Source organism: Patiria miniata, unplaced genomic scaffold (genome assembly GCF_015706575.1).
Source record: "Patiria miniata isolate m_02_andy unplaced genomic scaffold, ASM1570657v1 HiC_scaffold_17, whole genome shotgun sequence".
NCBI lineage: Eukaryota > Metazoa > Echinodermata > Asteroidea > Valvatida > Asterinidae > Patiria > Patiria miniata.
The window spans coordinates 1,828,534-1,853,071 of record NW_024037055.1 but is presented as its reverse complement, the minus strand read 5'-3'; the positions used below and the strand labels follow the sequence as shown (position 1 = coordinate 1,853,071).

The 24,538-nt window shown below is 39.1% G+C and overlaps 4 protein-coding genes across 5 annotated transcripts; 2 read left to right on the top strand and 2 right to left on the bottom strand.

Annotated features, from left to right (window-relative positions):
- Nucleotides 1–154: 154 nt before the first annotated feature.
- On the top strand, nucleotides 155–4,366 carry LOC119723368 (eukaryotic translation initiation factor 4E type 2-like). Its single transcript, XM_038193970.1, has 7 exons — nucleotides 155–343; nucleotides 907–985; nucleotides 1,135–1,272; nucleotides 1,566–1,670; nucleotides 2,020–2,172; nucleotides 2,753–2,889; nucleotides 3,483–4,366. Exons 1-7 carry the CDS (start codon nucleotides 324–326, stop codon nucleotides 3,523–3,525), a joined length of 675 nt encoding a protein of 224 aa, XP_038049898.1. The 5' UTR covers nucleotides 155–323; the 3' UTR covers nucleotides 3,526–4,366.
- On the bottom strand, nucleotides 3,921–8,532 carry LOC119723367 (phospholipid scramblase 3-like). Its single transcript, XM_038193968.1, has 7 exons — nucleotides 7,799–8,532; nucleotides 6,643–6,717; nucleotides 6,057–6,249; nucleotides 5,759–5,870; nucleotides 5,346–5,445; nucleotides 5,020–5,078; nucleotides 3,921–4,636 (listed from the first exon to the last, which is right to left on the bottom strand). The coding sequence occupies exons 1-7, from the start codon at nucleotides 7,992–7,994 to the stop codon at nucleotides 4,610–4,612; spliced, it is 762 nt and encodes a 253-aa protein (XP_038049896.1). The 5' UTR covers nucleotides 7,995–8,532; the 3' UTR covers nucleotides 3,921–4,609.
- A 12-nt stretch (nucleotides 8,533–8,544) lies between these two features.
- On the bottom strand, nucleotides 8,545–21,215 carry LOC119723369. Of its 2 annotated transcripts, none has more exons than XR_005270541.1 (2): nucleotides 21,063–21,215; nucleotides 8,545–10,417 (listed from the first exon to the last, which is right to left on the bottom strand). XR_005270541.1 is itself a non-coding variant. In XM_038193971.1 (2 exons), the coding sequence occupies exons 1-2, from the start codon at nucleotides 16,893–16,895 to the stop codon at nucleotides 10,302–10,304; spliced, it is 306 nt and encodes a 101-aa protein (XP_038049899.1). In that variant the 5' UTR covers nucleotides 16,896–17,353; the 3' UTR covers nucleotides 8,545–10,301. The 2 variants fall into 2 exon arrangements, 1 of the variants encoding a protein (XP_038049899.1); XM_038193971.1 differs by lacking the exon at nucleotides 21,063–21,215 and adding an exon at nucleotides 16,706–17,353.
- Nucleotides 21,216–22,248: 1,033 nt separating this feature from the next.
- LOC119723362 lies at nucleotides 22,249–23,680 on the top strand. The gene is made up of 3 exons (XM_038193962.1): nucleotides 22,249–22,428; nucleotides 22,653–22,954; nucleotides 23,218–23,680. Exons 1-3 carry the CDS (start codon nucleotides 22,335–22,337, stop codon nucleotides 23,248–23,250), a joined length of 429 nt encoding a protein of 142 aa, XP_038049890.1. The 5' UTR covers nucleotides 22,249–22,334; the 3' UTR covers nucleotides 23,251–23,680.
- Nucleotides 23,681–24,538: the final 858 nt, after the last annotated feature.

Genomic DNA, 24,538 nt, shown 5'->3' with positions numbered 1-24,538 from the left:
ATAATTTTGTAAAATCTATTTCGATTTCAAATAAATAATGTCCAAAATTACAACAAATATTATTTTAAAAACTTGATAACTTTTATCTTGAAAGTATCTTCATAGATTACTATTGAATTTGCATACCACAATTGCATAATGAAAGTTACAAAGTATTGAAAGAGCCAGGTAAATAAGCTAGAAAAGATCAACATCCAGAGTCAAAATACTTGATGCAATTTTGTGCTTGTTTATTAACACATTCCAGTCCCATTTCTATCAATTTTCATGCTGTAATATTTTTATAGTTTCAAGATTTGTATATTTTTATAGTCAAGAAGAGGATGAAAAATAAATTTGACATGTAAGTAACCTGATTAACAGTCCCATATATATTTTTACGAAACAGATGTTCATCATTCAATTCATGTCATTCGTCAAATGATTTGACATGAAACTCATGTTCGTCTCATTAATTCACGTGCACGGTAACAGGGTAGATGATACTGGATAGTTCTTGCACTTGCAAAAAAAAAGAAGAGTTTATCAATTGTAACTATTTGAAAAGTTAAACTTTGTATTATAAAAAAAAATGCATAATTATAAAAGAATTGTCTTGCTCTTGGAACTATTTTTTATAAGTTAATGAGAGTTATTTTTCTGTTTTGTTGGCCGTGGGGGGGGGGGGGGCGGGGGGATTTGAGACATTTATATTCAGAACATTGTTTTGTCGTTGCATAACATATCTTTCAACATGTACCGGTGTATGTATTCAGGGACTGCATGATCTCAATTATTGAACAACAGACATTGTATTGTAATATGCATTTGTATAATTGTATTGTGTGGAAAATTGACAATGCAGCATTTACAAAACAGGCGTAAGGGTTTGTTGCCCCTTTAACTTTTGTAATTATTTGTTTACAGGTTGAAAGATGAGGACAGTGGTGAGGAGAAGGAAGATACCGAAGTATCCAAAGACCATCAAGTAGACAAGTTTGTATGGGTAAGAAAGACTTGGTGTATCAATATCTGCAGCCTTTCCCAGAAATAGATTGGTATTTGCTTTATTTGTTTGAAGAGCAAGTCAAAACAGATACAAATTAAGATGGCATAGGCCTACTTATCACTATTTTGTATGATTTTTCTGCACAGCCCAAGGTTAAGCCAGGGCAGGGTGAGCACCAGCTACAGTACTCCTATTCTATGTGGTTTTCCAAGCGTACACCAGGGAACAAGGCATCATCCACAAACTACGAACAGAACATCAAAACAGTCGGCAGCTTTGCATCAGTAAGTCATTTATCTAGCTTTGTAAGCCCTAAACAAAAGTTGAGAAGATACAATTTCAAAAATGCTAATTCAAAAAGTCCTCTCACTTACTCAGTTCACATTATGCACAACATTATTACTTGACAATCAAATTTTGACTCACCTGCAAGAGAGTGTGACGTTTGTCCTGTTCCATAATTTTTCGGCTTACTATCGGACATTACAGTTCCCTAAACGTCTCTTCTGATCTGTGAGTGCCCAGACAACTTCTACTGAAGTCTTTTCCTTGAGAGTGTGTAATCATTTCTTTGCAGGTTGAACAATTTTGGACGCTGTACACACATCTTGCCAGACCCTGTGATCTCACAAGCAGCAGTGACTATCATTTATTCAAACAGGGTATCAAGCCAATGTGGGAGGTATGTATATTTCTCAATTTCATCCCCTCCAAAGATGTTTCATTCCAGAATTTGTTTGGGGGCAAGACCTAGACCTTACCAATTTTGTGTCAGTGTGTATGTTATCACTGCATGCATTACCCTTTTGTTTTCAAGAATGCACTGTTTAGACTTGCACTTTCATTAATACTAGATCTTGTAGATCTCAGGTATCTTCAGTTTGTTGGTAACTTTTGTGCTAAAATTACAAAACAAGGACTGTCTTAACCCTTTCCAATTTAAGTTATGTCGTAGGTACCCATCTCATGTGTTAGGACCAGTGGCGTAGTTTGGATATAACAAACATCAACACATGTTTGTTTTGTTTTAGGATGATGCTAACAAGAGTGGCGGCAAGTGGATTGTGCGTTTAAGGAAAGGTCTTGCCTCCCGCCTGTGGGAGAACCTCATCCTGGCCATGCTGGGCGAACAGTTCATGGTTGGCGATGAAATCTGTGGTGCTGTCGTGTCCATCAGATTTGCTGTAAGTTTTCAAGTATCCTTGGTCCTCCTTAACCCTTAAAATCTGTCAGTGGTCAGTTGATAAGATAAATTATATCCACAAGTAAAGAACAAGTTGTAGGTTGGAAAGCTTGTGAGGTTTTCTCAAAAGCTCTCAGAAAGCACAAAGTACAAACCACGAATGACATTTGTCAGGATTTTTCTTGATTTTGAAATTTATATATAATCCCTTTTGAAATCTGGAATTCCTGAGGTTTTAATGTAAAGCTGATTTTAGCTGTAAAAGTAATGTAAAACAAAGAAATGGTTATTTTAAGGGGAGCCATGAGGCCATTTTTTTCTGCAGCAGTCTGAAATAAGTGCAATATTTTCATAGGTGCCATTTATACTCCTAGGTGGAGAGAGGCAATTGTAGCAAAGTGTCTTGCCTAAAGAACACACTACCATGTTCCCTCTCAGGGTTCAAACCCATGTACCACGGCACATAAGTCAAACACCGTAACCATTGGACAATGGCACTTGAAAAGAAACATTTGCAGAGCAGAAGACATCTGCTTTTTTAAACAATCAGTTCACTATGAATTCCTCTATCCCTTGTGTAGGAGGACATCATATCAATCTGGAATAGAACTTCTAGCGATGTGACCATCAGCCTTCGCATCCGAGACACGCTGAGAAGAGTTCTCAATCTTCCCCCAAACACCATCATGGAATACAAGACACATACTGACAGTATCAAGTAAGATATCACACCGTTTGGCCAAACTTTAAATTAAGCAATCATTGTATTCAGAGCTTTGGAGAACTTGTAGTTGGTAGTTGATGCTTTCAACTTTTTTAAAATATGAGGGACAAAGGGCAATCATGGGTAGGGGAAACTGGACTGACCTGAAACATACAAATCATATAAGTTAGAGGGCCTGACGTTTTGGATCCTAGCAGAATTTTTTTCAGAGGCCAAAATTCATTCAAAAATGCTATATTTGAGTATTCAAAAAAATTTTATTTTAGTAAACTATGTATATTGATTTAGTATACTCATCTATTTTAGTGCATTCTAATAATAAATTAGATGGATACATTTTTTCTACAAGTACACTTCAAATTGTAATGACATTAAGAGTGTATCTACAACACAGCAACTGAACTAACACATACAACACAAACTAAAAACAAAACAAAATCATCCATCAAATAAATTGATTTCAAATGATTTCATTGGTTTCTCAAACACTTTACTCTTGATATAGGTAATTGAAAATTAGATTTTTTTCAATATTTTTTTCAGAACTGACCATTTTTACATTTTCTTTATTTTTTGTGTATTCACAGAGACAACTCCAGCTTCAGAAACACGGATATTTTCACGAAGTAGCAGCCAAGATGGGGCAAGCCGTTCGTCCACTAGGCACAAACATGCTTGATGCACATTGTGTACATAAACAGATCCCATTGTCCAAAAAAATCAGTTATTGCATCTGTTATGGGCCATATAGGCTCCGTGCATAAACAGAGAGGGCGCTTTTTAACCACTTTCGAGAACCAACTGGGCCAGTGGTCTCCCCCAACTCTCCCTTTCTTACCGTTGAGGGGGTACTTGTGCACGGAGCCCATAGTTAACAGGACTTCAGGGTGAAATTCATTTCCTCAATCGAGTTGTAACAAGGGTTAAGTTGAGCACCTGACTTTATCATTTGCTTTCCAAATTTGGAGTTCTTATTTCACAATTGAATTATGCACTTTGGGAATTAATCCCCTTCATGTGTTTTGCCAGTACTTGTTTACGGTAGCTCAAACAAACATGCTCCATTGTTCCAGTCATAACTGCCCAGAGTAACTGCAAATACCATGATAAGAATAGTGAGTAATGAAATGTTGAAACACCATCCATGATTTCACTCGTTCACATCGGTACATCCGGTGACTGTGATAAAAATTCACAATTAATATTTATCATTTGCTATTCCCCAGGTTGCCTTGTGTGCTACTCCTGAGTATGTTCCTTTGAAATTCTAAAAGCTCCATATATTGGTAACTGGTCCACACAAGGAACCGGTTTAAAACATTTACATGTTTTATAACAATTACGGAATTCAAAATTACCTGAACCATTTGCTTGCATCTATGAATTTTCTCTGATGGGTCCAAACATAATATCAATAGAGCAGTGGGTTGTTGTCATGATGTGCACTATTAAAAATGTTTTGTAAATACAATTTTTGTGTCATTGTTGCGTCATTTTATTCAAAGTGTTGCAGAATCTCCATGTTATATTGATATATACATGTACTGCTTGATTAAATGCGTCCTGATTAGATACGTATGTACATGTCTATTGTAAGCCTAACTAAAAAAAAAGAATCTGACAAAAAACGGACTTACACAAAAAAAATTAAGAACTTTGTCTCGCCTTTACACGGAGATATCGCCCTCGTGCTGAATGTGGCTTTGAGTTTAAGTTAAGTCATCTCAAAGAACATCAAATCCTGAAAGTAGAAATATACACAAAGTTAAAAATGACAAGATTAGTTGAACATCAGAAAAGGGTATCAACCATAACGGGTTCGTTTATGTAAGGTAAACTTCACTGTGTATTTTCCCTTGACTTTGGCTGAAATGTTTTAAAAGTAAAATTGCTAAAAAGTTGTTTGGAATATGACGCAGTCGGCGATTTTGATAATTATGTATCACTAATGTGAAACAATGTTAGAATTGATCATGATAAATAAACAAACCAACAGAGAACCAACTATATCATGAAGAACACGTCATCTCGACACAAACAAGCATGCGTCACGGTAATACTGTCCAGTTGCTACATTGAAAGTTGGCACATTCTACGTATAGGCCTCCTTGGAAAAGTACCTACCATTAAGAAAGCAGCTCCGATGAGAAGTACCTTACACTTGATGTCACACCCTGGAGGAACTACAGTAGCGAGATTTAAAATGTATGAATATTTGTCTTCTAACAGATGAAAAATATTGATAGTGACATTGACATTAATTTTATATCAATTTTGTTCCGTGTTGACGTTGCTGTTGCTGTTTACGAGGATGTGGATATGGAGGTGGATGAGGGTGTGGATGTATATATATATTGATATATTGATATTAATATAGTGTCAATTACCTCAATAATTTACGTCAAAAGGTATTGATATATTAGTATATGTGGCATGGGGTTTGTACTCACATTGGATTGTGAATGTTTCGTGATCCATGTTAATGTCTTGCCGTCTTCCTCCCCACTGCTTGCGGATCAATCCCATCCCATCATCAGACAACTTCCAAACCTAAAAATTGAATCCAATAAGCACAATTTGTTCACACCTTTTGTGCCGTTAGTTAGAAAATGGTGATAAATGTTCATCGGAAATTATATGACCGCGAAAGTCAAAGTTGTCAGGTCATTTGATTGGTTTGGATTCTACCGACGTATTACGATGAACAAGAGAAATTACGTGCCTTCCCGTGATAATGGACCCCTCCCTTGTTCATAAGAACAATTTTGACCTGTGCTTTTAAGAATGAAGGCTGGCTGGTGAGCACTATCTCACGTAATCTCTGGAGTGACGTCATAATGGCGAGGTAAACCGAAATGTATACCTGTACTTCTATGTCGGTTCGACATCTACACGGGCAACACGATGTCCAGAGAGTCATCAGCGGCGTCTTGTCGGCATCTTCGATCTTGAAAGTAGCTCCGAAAAAGCTCCAACTGGTGGTCACAAAATAACGTCGATGTTTCAATTTGTTTTTTACGGTATCTAAAAGTTGAACTGCTGCAAGGTAGACGCTTATTGTTTACTTTCCTTTGATTTTCACAAATATGGAAACAGAATATAGTTGAATTGAACTAAAGTTCATTATGTTTCGTCATCGATGGTCAATTGAAATTGCTCACGTTTGTTTGACGTATCCGATAACCTCGCCATTCGGTGTCTGGACCATGACTCCCATCATGCAACACGGGCAGCAACAAGCGTCACACCGTAGAGGACGTACCACATGGATGACGTCATTGCCCAGTTTGTCCCTGAGAGCGAGGCGCAGGGGGCGTGCAGGACCGCACCAGAAACGCCCACAGCAAGACGCACCTATAGGAAAATGTGCAACATCAGTCTTGTAACGCACGTAAAACGTTATGCCCGCCGCGCGCACATAAAACACCATTCAATATTTTCTTTTTTGATCGATACCATTTTAAGCAGAATAATTTCCCAGGCTATTTGGCACCATCCTATCGTGAGAATTTCTCATCAAATCGGTACCGTGTATATAAGTGTAGACACCAATGTTCCCATATGCCTCAACTAACAGCAGTTGAAATACCTTTTGTGCTTTAAGTATTAGTATATTTATACAAGTATTAGAATATTTATACATTTAGTAGGTTTTTCTGGGGGTGGGGTGGGGATCGAGCTAAATAACACTTTTAAAACTAATCAAAGATATATTTTTAAATGCTGCCTTCTGATTTAATCTTGTACCTTCTATCGCTTGAAACAGTTGCTCGTTCTCCTTGTTTGTCATCAAATATGTATTAGTGACGTCACAACCAGCACCTGTTGTAAAGTAAACCACACGTCTTAGGCAAAAGTCTGAAACAAAAGTTTACCTTAGATCAAGTGACGTTTTGTGCATTGGCTACAATTATAAAGAGTATGTTATTATGCGAAGATCTGTTCAACTTCACAACAATATAAACAAAGGACGCAATTTGTGTGGCGGCAAAAACACCGATTCACAGTGTTATTAAGTTATTGGTTGAATGGGACTGCAAATACAATACGCGTGCAGATGCGATGACCTCGGCATCAATTCTAGAAATGTAAACATTGTTACTGCACGACCGGCGAAATGCGCTGAGGAATGTGCACACTAACTTACGTATTGGTTAAAGGGTATAAAGTGAAAAGAAATAAGTTTAACTGTACATACGCATTTCATTTTCATTCATAAGAACTAAAAACGAAACAAAAGGACAATTAGATAAACACTAAAGGAATGTTCAATTTGTTTGTTTACTCTCCCAATGTAAACGCGTGAAAAACCACTCAAACTTGTCCTCATTTGCTCTTTAAAAGAGTGGAACTCAGTCTTTTAGAGTGATCTTACATCATGGGCTGCCGTGAAACACCGGGGAAACTCAAACTTCAATCCAAATAGAGTGAAAAAGCACTAAAAAAAGAGTTGTTTCCCGTAATTATATGGCTCATACAAAGGGTTGTTTTCAATACATTTAGGGTACTTTTAACAGGGGGGAAAGGTTGTTTTTTTTATTTCGCCGTCTGCAAATTAAGACATTACTGTACTTTTATTGGGGTTTGTTTTTGTTGGCCACTGACGCACAAAACATCCGACTGGATCCAAAATTTGAAAAGCAAATGTTCCATAACTAAGGATTTGCAGATAATATCGTTCTCTGTTTCATGCGTTCACAGGTACTGTGTAAATTGTTGTAAAACTATTTTGCAGGTAACGCCCTAATATGACATAGGCAGTACATCCCAAATAAGAAGCGATTTGACTTAATTCCTTCAATTTATGGCATCCTAAGCATTTCAAGAGGTCAGGATTAATGCTTTACAAAAATGTGTATCTTGAAGGATTGTTGATAAAGGAAAATATCGAGGGAAAACCTACCAACAGTCTCCACTGTCTGTTGGACCGTCACCTGGTCTGTGTGGCGAAGGATCTCCAGCCCAGCGTAAATCTTGCCCGTCTCTGTGCCGTCGAGACTGCCCTGTGCCCGGTAGGCTGTCGGTGTGCCCACCCAGTTCATCTCCGTCGCGCCCGGTGACCGGCGGCTTGGCTGTTGGGTCACAGCCTGGCTCATCATTCTCAATTTGAGGTGGGAGAAATTGGAAAACCAAATATGCAAGAACAGCAACTTTTAGTGAAAACCGTGTTCGCAACTGCTATACACGATAGGTTCTGCGGTATATAGGCCGGATTCGCAGCAGTGGTTTAATAATAACTGGCATTCCACCAATCAGATACGAGCAATCGGGATCCACTGAAAAGAGGTCTAGGGTTGCTAAGGAAGGGGAGGGGGAGTTGGAAACGAGTCACGCTGCTTGTATAGAATTATTAGATTTCTTGATGATCAACATGAATGTTTGTAAAGGCCAAAAGTTAAGGTGTAGGTATAATAATTATGCAATGGCCTAACCAAGACTCCACACAAATCCTTTCCCAAAAATCATCTTCAAAATTAATAAATGAAGTTAATCAGGTAAGCGCCCTCTAGTGACGTCAAAATCAAGTATAAGTAGCGCCGCCAACGTTAGTGATGACAAAACGTCATACCTTTTAAATCATCTTATTGCAATTAACCCCACATGCCTTACACAAATAAAAGAAACAAAGGAATAATACATACATCAATGTTGAAATATAGCAAAGTATATGCAATCAACTCAAATTTTATTTTGAAATTAATAAAACGATATACAAAGAACTAAAATGATTTATGTACTTAATCGTGTGTTCTGCTTGTAATTCTTGTAATTCTCATTTTGGTATGAAAATAAATGAGAGTTTGAATTGAATTGAATTAAAATACAGTATCAATTCTTTTACAATACGACTGACGATCCATTTGTTCCGTTCTCGATTCGATTTAATCATGCAAATGGATTTGTTCCCCATTATATGTATAATAGAAGGTTCTAACGGAATATTTTGAAAGGCATCTGTACTATTCTCAAGGCGGTTCACCGTGTGGTTTGGTGCGTGGAAAAAACAGTCATTCCGTCGGTAAAATGGTTCTACAGGACACTTAAAGGCAGTGCTTATTGCAAATGTGCTGTTGTTACTATTCCCCTCGTAGGTAAACACATTTTTGTTTGACATAAATCCTTAGGCTTAAACACAAAGGAGGAATGGACAACTACATGCTTCAATGCACTCTAAAGAAAGATATCACGCGTCAGATTTGACCCACATCCGGGTCAAATTTCACCCGACAGCCCCGACACTCTTCTGGGTCAAACGACACTTCTCTGGGCCATTGACCCGGAAAAGAGTAATTTTGACACACACAAATGTCATTGTGACACACCCACAAATGTCATTTTGACACACACAAATGTCATTTTGACACACACTTATGTCATTTTGACACACACTTATGTCATTTTGACCCGGAAAGTGTCAGATTTTCACGAAAAACTGACATTTTGATCCAGAAATTTGTGAGATCAACTCTGACCCGGATTCCGGGTGGAATCTAACATGGGACATTTTAATACAGCTACAACGTGGACTTTCGGCAGTGGTGTTGAAACCCAGTATCAAGTCTCAGTGGCTTAATAATAGGCTAAAAATTGCTTAAAATAGTCTTATTTGCATATTACTGTATTTGCATAGAAAAATGCAACACTATAATCCTGTCACTGCACTCCTCCCACCCTCCATCTTAATGAATATTTCATGAGTAACCTGTGGCCCAACCAATCAGCATGCCTTTATATTCGCAGTTTTCAAATTTGATGTCGTGGAAATTCCAACAAAATTCAAGGAAAAGTTTGTTTTAAATTCTAGCCGAGTGCATCTTGGGCTGTTCATTTACCGAACATGATTTGGAAGTGTGCCTATCAAGATATGGCTTAAATCGTCATTGTTATCGTTGTCATTTTGAAAAGGTAGAAAGCCTCATAAAACATTTGGTAATGGCAACGATGAGTTGATCAGCCAATTGAAAAGAAAATCATGAAGAAACAATTGAGTAATCAACGTATACAATACAATTTAAAAATGTATTTTACCTATTATTGTTCGAAAAAAATAGCTAATAATGTAACAATGTTTTTAGAAACAAAACTGACACCTTAGACAAGCACCCACTTGGCTTCTTCGGTTTTTCACATTGCAAAAAAGGTAAACATAACCGTATGGTTTGAAGCTTAACGAAATCGATGCGTTGTTTACAACGCTAATAGAAATCACTTATAGGATGTGCTTCCATAAGAATATAAAAATATACCATAAAGTAATTTAATAGTATAACTAGTGTAAGGCAGTAAAAGGTTGGCACCTTATTATTATGTAGCACCTCCAATTCAGTATAAAGGTATTGCATCAGCAGGGTCACCTTCGTGTAAAGCATAAGGCACCTGTAGGAAGGAGGTGGTGCAGGTGACATCTATGGTTTAGCAGGCGCCTTGCCCTCAACCTTGTCCCCAGACGTACTACTGCCGGTATCGTCTTGATTACCGCCCTCAGCGGCGGCTTGCTCACGTTTCTTCTTTTTCTCAACCGCTGTGGAGCCAAAGGAAGAAGAAGAATGAAGTGGGACATTAACGAACAATTTATATAAAATAGTAGTATCATTAAACTTCAAACGAGTATAGATCGATCAGAGATCACCAATGCAATTAGAAATCGTTTTGTGTGTCATGATGCTTATCTCCGAAACAAACTGACACTTTTGGAACACTGGCAAAAGTGACAGCTCGTTCTATCAAGATTTTTGTAAGTATAGTGGATAAATATAAATCAAGGATGAAACACAGAAAAACAATACACTTAGTGGCATACAAATTCAAGACATCTACCAATCAATCAAGACCATACAGAAAGAATAATCTTCATTTAAAATATCGCATTTTAGTACGTATAGGAAAGCAGAATGGTAAAAACAATTCAGGACTTGCATAGCACAACCGAAAAAGGTGCAAGGCGCCCCCATTTGGCCAGTAGGTGTGAAGGCGGTACACATGACCTTTCCATTCATAATTATGCACAAGTAGGAGATCAATATTGGCTCGACAATGGGCGCCTACGTGTCGGATCAATACGTCAAGTTGAAAGGTCAACACACGTACATGTCTGTGCACAACAACATGGATGGATGGCGAGATTAGGTTAGGAATGAAAATAAACCAATTGCGGTGATTGGTGTCTAACTTAGTAGAAATGAGTGTCGTTTGAAAGGCAGATCTACTAGGACATATATTTTAGTCCATGTTGGATTCAAACATTCCACATTTGCCATATAATTTCATGTCGGACTCATACATTCTCTTAATATAAGCTATGGGTTTTGATTTGTCGAGAAAGTGTTGAGTGAAAGGCTCCGTTTTCCGTGTTGAACAAGTGGATAGACACAAAAATGAATATCTGACCATACAATATCCAAAACAACAATACCAAAGCAAATTTGTCGGCAATTATTACTCGACAGCTTGGCGGCACCTCTTGCTCACATGCATGTGAATATGTAGACCACAAAATCAGCACATGACTTCAGCAACATGTCAGAGTCAATAAAGGTATTTCTCAAGACGTAATAAACTAACAACTCTCTATCCACTGAGGCTGTGTCTCACAGTTTCTTGAATTATTGTCAAAGACCACCACAAATGGATGGATGCACGCAGAATCTAAAAGAAAGCAACTATGAAATACTATATTCAAACCAGAACCTCAACTTCAGAAATTTAAGGGACAAGGAGGCGGTATTGCCTCATGTGATTAACTCCAGAAAACCGCAGCGACAGACAACTGTTACGTGCCAGAACTTTACAACTCAGGAGCATCCTATGCGTGCAAAGTGGCAGCCATTTGCATGTATTGCAGGGGTAGATTGGAAACTTAGTCTTAGTAGCCCTATCAGAGAACGATATCGTCAGGCTTTTACTTTATAACCACCACTGCTGATTGTGCTGAAAACTGCCATGATTCATTCGTCCATACTGAAATCTCTACCTTTTTTATAGTCTTCCATGACCTGTGGGTTTTTGACCATCATGCCGTCGTCCTTCTCGCACGGTTCCCGTGCACGCGAAGCCGTCCCGGGTTTGCTATGGAGCGGCAGCGGGCCGCCAGCCACTACGTCCCCTGTGGCTTCCCGCCCAGCTTGCTGATCCGTGCCCGGTATTGGAGTGTAACTATCAGCCATTTAAAGAGCAATTAAAACACCAACAAGTGTATACGAAATAATGTATAAGGCAAAAGTACGAGTCCCTATGAGGTGTTATACAGGCATGTGGTGGAAACAGCTTGCAAAGAGAGTACACGGGAACAGTGATCTAGATACACCAGTACTATGTGTGTCACTTCCTGACCTGAGTTAGTGAAAACCACAGCACCCCCGCATTATCCTAACCAAAATCCAGTTACGGATAACTCTCCGATCCTTCTCTCCCCAAGAAGCACATATATCGTATCATGAAGCCATGGTCGACCATGTTTTTATGGATAGTAAAAGGCATAGTAAGTCATAGATTTCAGTTGATGACAGGCAGTGCATTTGAAGCTACAGTTTGCACATTCGTATTGTGGGGTCATTTATTTTGGGAAAGCACCACAGAAGTTCAGAACACAAAATCTCTCCAATTTTGATGCCGGAGCAAGAGAGTATAGCTTTGTGTTAGACGATATGCACAGAGTTATTTAAGGCACCTCGGTTGTAATCTTCTTTTACAGTGGACACACAATCCATGCGCATTTCTCTCTAAAGATGAACAATCATATTATAATGAAAGCAAATTTCATACCCTTGTGCCGCGGAGTAATACACGCTACAATAACAGAACTGTGGGCGGTATAAAAGCCCCTCTGTACGCTTCACTAACGTTGGAATAAGTTCATTCCATTGACATGTATGGGGTTTACAACAAAACTGATTAAGTTTTCGGTACTACTAAATTTTAAATCAATCTTCAGAATATTCCCTCTTGAGAATAGTTTACTAAATTCTACTTGGCACAGTCTCTGAACTGTAAAAAGGGAGCTCCTGGTTAGCATGTCATTCATTCCAGACAGGTAAGTTGTTCGGATTGGAATCGGGGATTAATTTTCTCCAACTGAACAAGCACACCCACAACCGAATGGACGGGCCCGAACCTGCAGGCGCATATAAACACTGTCGGTATTCGTGTTTCCACTCTCAACAAAGGGGGAAATCGTTAGTATCAACGAACGAGTGTATAATCAAATTTAATTTTTTTGTATAAAAATTAAAACAATGGCCGGTGGAGGTGCTGAGCCTATGGATCGCATCCTTGTGAACCCGCCCAAACCGATACCCTGGTTTCGGCTGGTCGAAAAGGCAGAGAGCGGTATGTAAGTTCAATCATTATTAAGCCAAACCCAGAAACCAAGTTGGAGTATTTTGGAAATCGTATCGCTGGCCAGAATGGGGCATATTTTGTCATCTTTGCTCGTCATCAGTTCAAAAGGGGGGTCCATCCCACATGCAACTGATGTTTTGCAATTGTTTCCAATGATATACAAGCAAAGTAAAATGCCGATCCTAGCTATCACGTTTTTCCCTCAATAATTTCAGATCCTCTCATCACATCGAGGCCAGAGAACATATTGCTAAAGCACGGCAAGACACGTACGTTTGATCTTGCGTATCAGGCTAACCACGAAGTGGTTATCGCTTTGAGCGCCAAGAAATTCGACGGAACCCCATTCAAAGGAAGCCCACTAAAAGCAAATCGTCCAAATGTTTCTTACTTCTCTTTCGACATAGTGCAAGCACAACCTAGTTTGCACAACGGAACATACACCGTGCAAATCTGGGACCCCCGTCTTCCACTTCGATCTGGTGCCAATCCGGCGGAGGCATCTTGGATCGTACAAGTACGCAATTATGTTATAGATTTTAAAAAAATAACATCTACCCCAGCGATGAAAGTAGAATTGATGCATAAATACTACTAAAGAAACAATGTAAGGTTGAAGAAGAATGAACATAAAACAAAAACAATATTTCGGGAAATTTCTTAAATACATACTAAGTAAATAAAGCAATCATTACAAATAGCGCCTATCCTCTATTATCTACACTGATCTTGGCCATCCTACCTGCCATATCCAAACCGAAGTGCCAAAAATCTGATGATATTCTTACACATGCAATTTGTTCTTTCCTACAGGTTCTCTGACTTGGGGGCGGTTCGTCTTTTTGTGAGGACTTCAGCAACCAGAGGCAGAGACCACTAATTTGCTTCTAAATTCAGAATGATTCAGATGATTTCAATAATTTAAATGAATACTTTCAGTTGTAAACTATGCGATAAGCTATAAAGTATAATTTGTTAGTAATATTTTTGTTTGATGTTATGGATTAAGGCTTCGTTTATTATTATTATTATTATTATTATTAATCATTTTTGGTAATGAAACCAAGGATTCCTCAAAAGCGCCCTAGGCACTGTAGCTCGCAAGCCCGAAGAAACCTGTGGAGAGAAGACAATGAGAAGAAGTTACAGTTTTAGAGGTGGGAGGAAAAGCCCAGAAAAATATTCTGGGGAAAACCCACGGAATCAGGCAGGAACTGAAAACCCAATCCACATATTGGCCCAGGCGGGATTCGAACCCGGGTCACAGCGGTGGAAGGCGAGGAAAGTACCGCTACGCCAACCTGACTCCCCCAAGGTTTAAGGTTTCTAACAACATTACACGGTAGAAATCCGCAACTATTCTGTATTTATGGCACGTATTCTTATGCACTCATAGATAAGAAAGTTTTAAAGAAGCATTTTAAGACATTTCATAACAGTTTAAAAAATTTTACAAAGTACTTATTACATGTATTTCCTTGCCGAACAGAGCAATGTCACAAGAAGCACTTACAATATAATATTTCGATTTTTGGACAATACTCTAATTGACGTCCTAGTTATTTTCTTAATTATCCTTATATTCAGTCACCAATTCATACATCTGTTTCTATAGGCCAATGCCCTGTCCGATTTGGAACTTATGAAATAAAACAGTGACATGCAAATCTTGGATCTTGGTGTCATGAGTACGTGACCTGGCTGTCATTTTTTGTATTTACATATTTACACTCATCGTACTTTAAATAGATATAAATGTTCAAGTTGATCAGATGCACTTATTGGGAGATTGGGAATAATACCCTTCAAAGTTGTTTTGCAAATACTGTACATGTTACTGAAGAAGTTTGACCTAAAATAGTACCATGTTGTTGCAGATCTATTAGTGACAGCCCGCCATGTATTGAGTTAAGCCAGAAAATGCATCTTTTCATGTTCAAAGTTCAGTCGTCAGTATTATGTGTGCGGCACTCCAATAAAAATACTACTATAACACCGTCTTTGAATATCCTGATGTATACTCGAACTCCTGAATTTGTTCTGTACCATGACACTGAACGACTCTGAACTCTCGAACTGCTTGTGAGAGAAATCAATGCAATTAATCCACTGATCCACCAATATGCTAATGGTTTCCTAATGACATTAGACTGGTTGCAGTTCACGTGAATGTTTACTTGAAAAGTCTGGCCACGGTCCCTTTTATTAAAAGTCATGTACCACTAAAGACAAACACACAGAAGCAGAGGTAGCGCGAGTATGAGCAGTAGCTTGTTGCCATCTTCGAAACCTTAGAAAAATGGGGAAATTGCCCGCCTGCTCAATTCTTTTTTTGTTTTGTTTTGATTGGCCTAACACGATGTCGCTTATTCAACATGTGGGAGAAAACGCAGAAAGAGCGACACAACCTAAAAACGTACAGAGCGCCCCATTCAACCAGTTGGTGCGGGGCGGTAAACATGACCTTTCCATTCATAATTATGCAAAGTAGAACAACAATAGGCTCGACGATGGGCGCCTACGTGCCGGATCAATAGGTCAAGTTGAAAGGTCAACACACGTTACATGTCTTTGCACAACAACATGGATGGATGGCGTGGTTCGGTTGGGCATAAAATAAACCAGTTGTGATGATTGGTGTCTAAAGTAGTAGAAATGAGTGTCGTTTGAGGGGCAGATCTACAGTAGACATGTATTTAGTACATGTTGGATCCACATATTCCACATTAAATTGTATGCAATTTAATACATGTATTTGACTTATATGCTCCTATATACTAAGTAAATAGGCTGCATGTTTTGATTTGTACAAAAGTGTTGAGTGAAAGGCTCCGATTCCCGTGTTGAACCAGTGGATAGACATAAAAATAGACAACAGTGGATAGACAACAATATCTCAGTAACACACACATGTTGTATCTTCAAGTTCTGTCCAAAACAACAATACCAAAGCAATATGTCGGTTCATTACTTGACAGCCAACTGGCACTTCTTGCTCACATGCATGTGCATAATGATGTAGACCACAGAACCAGCAACATGTCAGAGTCGATAAAGTTAAATCTCAATACGTAATAAAATACAAACTATATAACGACTCTATCCACTGATCCTGTGTTTGATCGTGCAGTTTCTTGAATGACTATAGTATCAACTATCAAGGACAAACACAATTGATGCACGATGTAAAAGAAAGCAACTATGAAATCGACTTGTGAAATTTCAGAGTCCAGGGGGTGTAAGTGCCACCATCAGTGATCAAGTCCAGAAAACCACAAGGGCGGACAACTGTTAAAGAAAGTTCTAAGCGCTAGAGCTACATGTGTATACTGGAGTCATTTGCATGTACTGTACTATAGGCTGTTAAAAACTTGAAGTCTGCGTAGCCCTATCACTATCAGTGAACGATAATCGTCAGGCTTTCACTTTTAACCACCACTGCTGAAAACGTCTATCACACAGAACACTCTACCTTTTTTAAAATCTTCCATGACCTGCGGGTTCTTGACCATCATGCCATCGTCTTTCTCGCACGGTTCCCGTGCACGCGAAGCCGTCCCGGGTTTGCTACGGAGCGGCAGCGGGCCGCCAGCCGCGTCCCCCGTGGCTCCCCGCCCAGCTTGCTGACCCGTGCCTGGTGTAGGGGTATCACTATCAGCCATGTTGTATTCGCCTTAAAACTAAGTACGGTTAAAACGCCTGCACTGGTGTACGTAAAAGAATGTAGCAGGCACAACTACACGTCCAAATGGGGCTTAATACAGGCCTGTTGTCAAAATATAAATGTAGTCTGATAGAAAGTACATGCATGGGAACAGTGAGCAAGTCACACCAGTACTATGTGTGTCACTTCCTGGCCTAGAGTTAGTGAAAACCAAAATGCTAACTAAAACACCCCCGCAATATTACTGATAACCAAAGTCCTGTTAAAAACTCTCAGATTCCCCTCTCAAAGAATTAAATACATGTATAGGCCTACAGTCATGTCCTATGTAAGAGAGTATTTAATACATCACAACATGGATAAACGGCAGATTAATTATGTCATAGATTTTCCCCAGTTCAGTTGATGACAGGCAGTGCATTTACAGCCACAGTTGGCATATTCGTGCTGTAAGGTCTATATAAGGATCAGAAAAGATCAGGACATATCGGGTCTCTCCCACTGATGTCGGAAGAGGAAAATAGCTCTGTCAGAGATGATATGCGAAGATGTATTTAAGGCAGCTCGGTTCTTACACTTCTTAATCAAAGTGTTATTTGCACACACAGTGTTATGCGCAGTACTTTCTCATAGTGGAGCAAATTCATACACTGGGGTATTCCCAATTACGTAAAATTGTGCCGCGGAGTAATATGCGCTAACACACAACTGTGGGCAATAAAAGCCTCTCGGTATGTTTCACTTATGTGGGGATAGAGGAAGTTGATTCCATTTGTATATATGGGGTTCAAGATAAAACTCAATTGATTTAAATGTTCGGTTCTACTACATTCTACTTGGCATAAGCTCGAAATTGTAAAAAGAATGACAAAAGTAGAATACATATTTCATTAATTCCAGACTTGTGTGCGATTACTTAGAAATGATTGGGATTGGGGTTAATAATCGGTTAATTGGCGCACCCACAACCGAATGGACGGGCCCAATCCCTAGAATCTGCAAGCGCATATAAACCTTGTCGACAATCGTGATTCCACTCTTGTCGGAGGGGAATTCGTAAGCTAAACGAAAAAGTTATTTTTGTTTCTCAAAATAATTTTTTAAAAATGGGAGGTGCAAGTTCTGAGCCCATGGAAACAATTGTAATTAAAGAACCAGTGCGGATGCCTGATCATAGGCTGGTCGAAAAGGCGGAGAGAGGTATGTAAGTTCAATAATCACACACAAAACCGAAACAAAGTTAGGAGTTTCGGACCGTCGCTGGCCAGAATACAGAGGGAATGGTATTTTGTCATATTAGCAAGTTCATCGATTCAAAAAGGGTCAATATTCCCACATGCAACCGACATAATGTAAATTTGCTTCCAAAGGTACAAAGCAAAAGTGAAACTCTTAGCTATCATTTTTTCCCTCCATTTTTTCAGATCCTCTCATCAGAGAGCGGCCAGAAGACGCAATTCTAGACTCCGGCGTGAAGCATACGTTTCATGTTGCGTATCAGGCTGACAACCCAGTAAATATCACTTTGAGAGCAAGAAAATTTGACGAAACTCAATTCAAAGGAAGCCCACGGAGCATAAATGGGCGTCAGAGAAATGCCTACTTTGCAATCGACATCACACAAGCAGGCAGCCATCACAGTGGAAGATACACCGTGGAAATCTTCGACCCCTCACTTCCAGAACGACATGGTGCCAATCCAGTCGTGGTAACCTGGAGCGTACGTGTAAGTAGTTAAGTTATCGATAGAAAAATAAAACAATGAAAGATGAGATTTGTGAACAATACAGCAGGCTAAAGAAACGAAAAGGATCGAAAAAGAAAGAACAAGCAAAGAAGACACATCTGGGCATTTTGTCTATCATACACAAAACATCATGACTCCACTCTCAAATTCTACATGACCTTAACCACCCCTGTCAAATCAAAATTTACTATAAAAAAAATGACATTTTCTTTTAAATATACTTTGTCCCTTTGTCTTTGTACAGGTTGAAGACTCTGGGTGCGTCATTATCTGAGCCATAGAAAGAGGTTTCTCAAACTTGGAGTCCCAATCTTCATGTCTATCAATCGAAACAGATGTTGAAAATCACTACGTCACTGCAATTTTAGAGCACAGGATAAGACTGTAGACTTATTTTGTTTGCAATGCTACTTCGGAACCAAGAGTTAAGTTCTGCCAAAATAAATTGTAAAATCTGATTTTTAACCACACGCTTAAAAGAGTCGTCTTAGGTATTTTTGGGACTAAATATCCCACACGACAACAGTTTCATCTTATAAGGGAATTCAGTGGCTTTTCTTACACATGCAGTTAAAGCATATTAGAAAGCACTTATACCCATTCCAAACACAAATATGTAACTAGAAGTATGGTTATTTTTAATATACTATTTTGATATTGGACACGAATTTAATTGACGGCATTCGATGTACAACCATTTTTTTAAATTATCCTAATACTCAGTGAACAATTACTAAGCCAATCAGGTATCTGGTTGGGAACTTATGAAATATAACAGTGACATGCAAATCTTTGTGTTATGAGTGAGTGACGTGGCTGTCTTTCTTGCTTTTCCCATAGTTACACTAATTGCACCTTTCTTTGATATACATGTAAATGTCCAAATTGGTCAGATGCACTGCCTTGGGAAGTTGGGGATTGAACCCTTCAATATTGTACCCCAGTCGTTTGTATTTGCAAAATAAATTTGTATTGCAAATATATGTTACTGAACAAATTTAGCCCTAAATATTAAGAGTTTATCGACTTCACTAGTAAAAGAACTCTTCAAGGCAAGCCCGCCTAGTATTAAGTAAAAGCCCCCAAAATGGCTCTTTTAATTTAGAGATCAGTCGTCAGTAGTGTATGTGCGTCATTCCATTAAAAGTCTTCGACTACATTCATTCTACATTCGAACGCCTGGACTTATTGTGTAGTTTACCCCTGTAATGAGCGAATTTAAAATCTAACTTACAGCAATGGCACACTGAACAAGCACCTTACAGTTTTCGTATTACAGAACTTATGCTATACGCATGCTACACGCATGCTACACGCACGCAAGGCACGCAAGGCAAAACACAAACTATACATAATTGTGCATGGCAAAACCAAAAAAGTAAAGGGCGCCCCGTTTGACAAGTTTGCACGGGGGCAGTAAACATGACCTTTCTATTCATATGCACAAGTAGGAAAACAAATGGGAGTCTACGTGCCAGATCAATGGGTCAAGTTGAAAGGTCAACACACGTTACATGTCTGCACAACAACATGAATGGATGGCGAGATTAGGTTGGGAATAAAAAATAAATCAGTTGTGATGGTTGGTGCCTAACGTAGTAAAAACGAGTATCGTTTGAGTGGTAGATGATTGAATTTAATGTCCAACTCATTAATTGCAAATACACCCAACCGTTCACATTACAAGCTACAGGTTTTGAGTTGTCGGAAAAAGTGTTACGTGAAAGGCTCCGAAGTCCGTGTTGAACGAGTGGATAGACACAAAAAAAGAATATCTGACCATTAACTGACAACAATATCCCAGAAAAAGACACTTTTGTGTACCTTGCAATCCAAAACAACAATACCAAAGCACATATATGTCTGTTCATCATTACTTGAAGGAAGCTTGCCGGCATTTCTTGCTCACAAGTGCGTATGTAGACCACAAAATCAGCACAGGCCTTCAGCAACATGTCAGGAGTCAACGAAGGTATTTTTTCCAAGACGAAAGCTTATAAAATCACAACTGTATCCACTGATCCTTTGTTTGATCTAATAACTTATATACATGTATAATCTCGTATCAAGGGCAAACACAAATGGATGCACGCAGTAATTACGTGGATACAAGTATGAAAGACAGTTTTCGAATTATAACCCTGCACGAGCGTGCATATTTTTTTAAGAGATCAAGACCAGAAAACCGCAACGGCAACCGGGAACGTTGGCCCTAAAAGTTTACATTTCATGAATATGCTGTGAGTATTAGAATGTCTGATTTCAGACTAAAGTCTGAAAAATCCTCGTACCTGGAGTATTCAACGACCACTTGGACTTACTGAGACATTTCCAAGTCTAAGAGACCCATCAGAGAATATCGTCAGCCTTTCAAAATCAACCACAACTGCAAATTCACCCGTACAGAAAACACTCTACCTTTTCTATAATCTTCCATGACCTGTGGGTTTTTGGCCATCATGCCATCGTCTTTCTCGCATGGTTCCCGTGCATGCGAGGCCGTCCCGGGTTTGCTATGGAGCGGCAGCGGGCCGCCAGCCGCTACGTCCCCCGTGGCTCCCCGCGCAGATTGCTGACCCGTGCCTGGTGTCGGGGTGTCACTATCAGCCATTTTATATTCGCCTTATTAGTGCGGTTTAAACGCATGCACGGGTATACGTAATTACTAATGTGGCAGGCTATACGTAATTACTAATGTGGCAGGCACAACAACAAGTCCAAAAGTGGGGCTTAATACAGGCCTGTTGTCGAAATACAAATGTAGTATGATAGAAAGCACGTGCATGAAAACCACAATGCTAACTAAAACACCCCCGCATTATTACTGTTAACCAAAATCCTGTTAAAAACTCTCAGATCCCTCTCTCAAAGAATTACATGTTTGTCCTATGTACGAAAGTATCACAACATGGAAAAACGGCAGATTAATTATATCATAGATTTCAGTTCTCTTAATTCATAAGATGGATTTTTTTTATTTCAAACAGTGCATTTAAAGTTCTCTTGATGACAAACAGTGCATTTAAAACAACAGTTGACACATTCGTGCTATGAGGTCTACATTTATTTTTGAAAAGTATCACACACGATCAGGACTTATCGAGTCTCCTCCATAATGTCGGAAGAGAGTAGCTGTATCAGAGACGATATGCAAATACATGTAGTTATTTGAGGCACCTCGGTTCTTAAACTATGATCAAAGTGTTATTTGAACACATATTGTGCGTAGAACTTTCTATAGTGGAGTACTTTTTTGTAATAACAAAAACAATTCGTACCCTTGATTACTCCCCATAACCGTTGTGCCGCGCAGTAATATGCGTTAATTTCACTCAGTACATGTCACTTATGTGGGGATACCATTTGTATATAAGGGGTTTAAGATAAAACACATTTGATTTAAATGTTCGGTGCTACGGCACAAGCTCGAATTTGAATAACAAAATTAGAGCGACCTTTCTTTTTTATTTAATTAATTCCAGACTTGTGTGCTGTTAGCAATGATTGGGATCAGGGGTTATTTTTCTCCGACAGAACAATCGGCGCACCCACAACCGAATGGGCGGGCCCAATCCCCGGCAAGCGCATATAAATAAACATTGCCGACAGTCGTGATTCCACTTTTGTCAGAGGGGAATCCGTGAGCATCAACGAAAAAGTACTTTTTGTTTCTTAAACAAATTTGATAAAATGGGAGGTACAAGTTCTGAGCCCATGGACTCAATTGTAGTAAAAGAACCAGTGCGGATACCTGATAGCAAGCTGATCGAAAAGGTGGAGAAAGGTATGTATAAGTTCAATAATCACACGCCAAACCGGATCGAAGTAAGGAGTTTCGTACCGTCACTGGCCAGAATACAGAGGGAATGGCATTTTGTCATATTCGCAAGTTCATCGGTTCAAAAAGGGTCAATTCCCACATGCAACCGACATAATTTCAATTTGCTTCCAAAGGTACAAAGCAAAAGTGAAACTCTTCGCTATCATCTTTTCTCTCAATAATTTCAGATCCTCTAATCACAGAGAAGCCAGAGGACGTACGTTTAATCTCCGGCGAGTCACACACGTTTCGTGTTGCGTATCAGGCTGACCACCAGGTGAATATCACTTTGAGAGCAAGGAAATTTGACGGAACTCCAATCAAAGGAGGACCACGGAGCACAAATGGGTGTCAGAGAAATGCCTACTTTTCTTTTGACATCACACAAGCTAAAAGCCACCACAGCGGAAGATACACCGTGGAAATCTTCGACCCCTCACTTCCAAAACGACATGGTGCCAATCCAGCGGTGGTATCCTGTAGCGTACGTGTAAGTAATTTAGGTAATCAATAGAATTCAGACAATGACAGATGATTTTTTTTAACATTGAATCGGGCTTAAGACAAGAAAAGATTAGAAAAAGAAAGAACACGCAAAGAAGATTTATCTGGACATTTTCTTTGTCATGGTCATACACAAAACAATTACTCAAATCCGAGATTCCACCTGACTTGAAACACCTCTGTCATGTTTATGTTAACTGCATTGTACAAGCAATTTTAAAAAATATGTACTTTGTCCCCTCTGTTCAGGTTGAAGACTCTTCTTGGTGTGCTTTTTCCTGAGAATGCAGAAAGAGGTTTCCCAAACTTGGAGCCCAAGACTTCATGTCTACCGACCTAGGTGTTGAACATATCTACGTCACTGCAGTTTTATAGTATAGGACAAGCCTGTAGACTTGTTTTTGTTTGCAAAGAAAAAACTCCGATTTAAATCACTTTTAAAACAGTATTTTCCCGCAATTTTGGAAAGAAATATTCCATGTATGTGTTACAACAGGGGTACGATTTAACAAGGAGCTTCGTGGCCTTAGATCTAGGTCTTGTTAAAAAGTTTTACAAAGCAGTTATACGCATGCCGAACAGAAACGTCACTAGAAGTGTCGATTTTTAAATATACTATATTGACATTTGGACAACACTTTAATTGCCAGATTCGTGTGCAAATCCTTCTAATGGCTCTCTACTAGTTATTCTTATATTCAGTTAACAAGTCTGTTCCTAGGCAAATGAGGTATCTGGTTGTAAAGTTATGAAATAAAACAGTGAAACGCAAGTCTTGGTGTCACGAGTGAGTGTCTTAGTTGGCTCGTATCTTTGTTTTCCGTATTTACACTAATCGTACTCTCTTTGATGTAAATGTTGAAATTGGATAGATGCACTGCTTGGGAGTTTGGGAATTGAACCCTTTTAATAATCTAATCCCAATCGTCTTTTTTGCACAATTAATGTGTATTTCAAATACAAAAATAGTGAGGTACCTCAAGCCCGCCATGTATTAAGTCAAAGCCAGAAAATGGCTCACTTTTAGGGGATAGTCTGTTTGTCAGTGCTCTATGTGTATTATTCCACTGAAAGCGTCAGTGTATAACCTCCATTATCTATGGTCGCTTCATCCTAATATCCTCGAACGTCTGGATCATTGCACTAAGCGACTTTGAATTCTCATAATGCTTGTAAAAAACACACACGGTAACGGTCCCAATGGACAAACACCTTGCAAATCATACGTGAACCACCACTGCAGGAACACACGCACGCAGGCCAACACGCTATGGCAATACACAAACTACTATAGCCAACAAAAATTCAGCATATAGCCTAGGCCTATACGTGTAAAAATCTATAACTGCGAACACTGAGCCATACTCATTGCCTAGTTGCAGTATCTGATCATGTGCGCGTATGTACATGTACATGGACGTGTAAACACACGTGGCTTTTGGGGAAATCTGACGATGGATAAAAATAGTGCGTGACATACAAAAAACGATGTTGCTTCTTTTCCATGCCTGGGCAAGAAAAAACGACAACTTCTACAAGTTCAACAAATTCGCATTGCAAATATCACGAA

Bases quoted from the DNA above. Each gene is read 5' to 3' on its own strand.
- LOC119723368 (XM_038193970.1), top strand. From the start codon at position 324: ATGAAAAATAAATTTGACAT. The intron at 986-1,134 runs GTAAGAAAGACT...TTTTCTGCACAG, and splicing joins AAGTAGACAAGTTTGTATGG to CCCAAGGTTAAGCCAGGGCA. The intron at 2,173-2,752 runs GTAAGTTTTCAA...TCCCTTGTGTAG, and splicing joins TCGTGTCCATCAGATTTGCT to GAGGACATCATATCAATCTG.
- LOC119723367 (XM_038193968.1), bottom strand. From the start codon at position 7,994: ATGATGAGCCAGGCTGTGACCCAACAGCCAAGCCGCCGGTCACCGGGC. The intron at 6,718-7,798 runs GTAGGTTTTCCC...ACTTTACAACAG, and splicing joins ACAGACAGTGGAGACTGTTG to GTGCTGGTTGTGACGTCACT. The intron at 5,871-6,056 runs GTGAGCAATTTC...TGTGACCACCAG, and splicing joins ATCGGATACGTCAAACAAAC to TTGGAGCTTTTTCGGAGCTA.
- LOC119723369 (XM_038193971.1), bottom strand. From the start codon at position 16,895: ATGGCTGATAGTGATACCCCTACACCAGGCACGGGTCAGCAAGCTGGG. The intron at 10,418-16,705 runs GTAGAGTGTTCT...TTGGCTCCACAG, and splicing joins CATGGAAGATTTTAAAAAAG to CGGTTGAGAAAAAGAAGAAA.
- LOC119723362 (XM_038193962.1), top strand. From the start codon at position 22,335: ATGGGAGGTACAAGTTCTGAGCCCATGGACTCAATTGTAGTAAAAGAA. The intron at 22,429-22,652 runs GTATGTATAAGT...CAATAATTTCAG, and splicing joins GATCGAAAAGGTGGAGAAAG to ATCCTCTAATCACAGAGAAG. The intron at 22,955-23,217 runs GTAAGTAATTTA...CCCTCTGTTCAG, and splicing joins TGGTATCCTGTAGCGTACGT to GTTGAAGACTCTTCTTGGTG.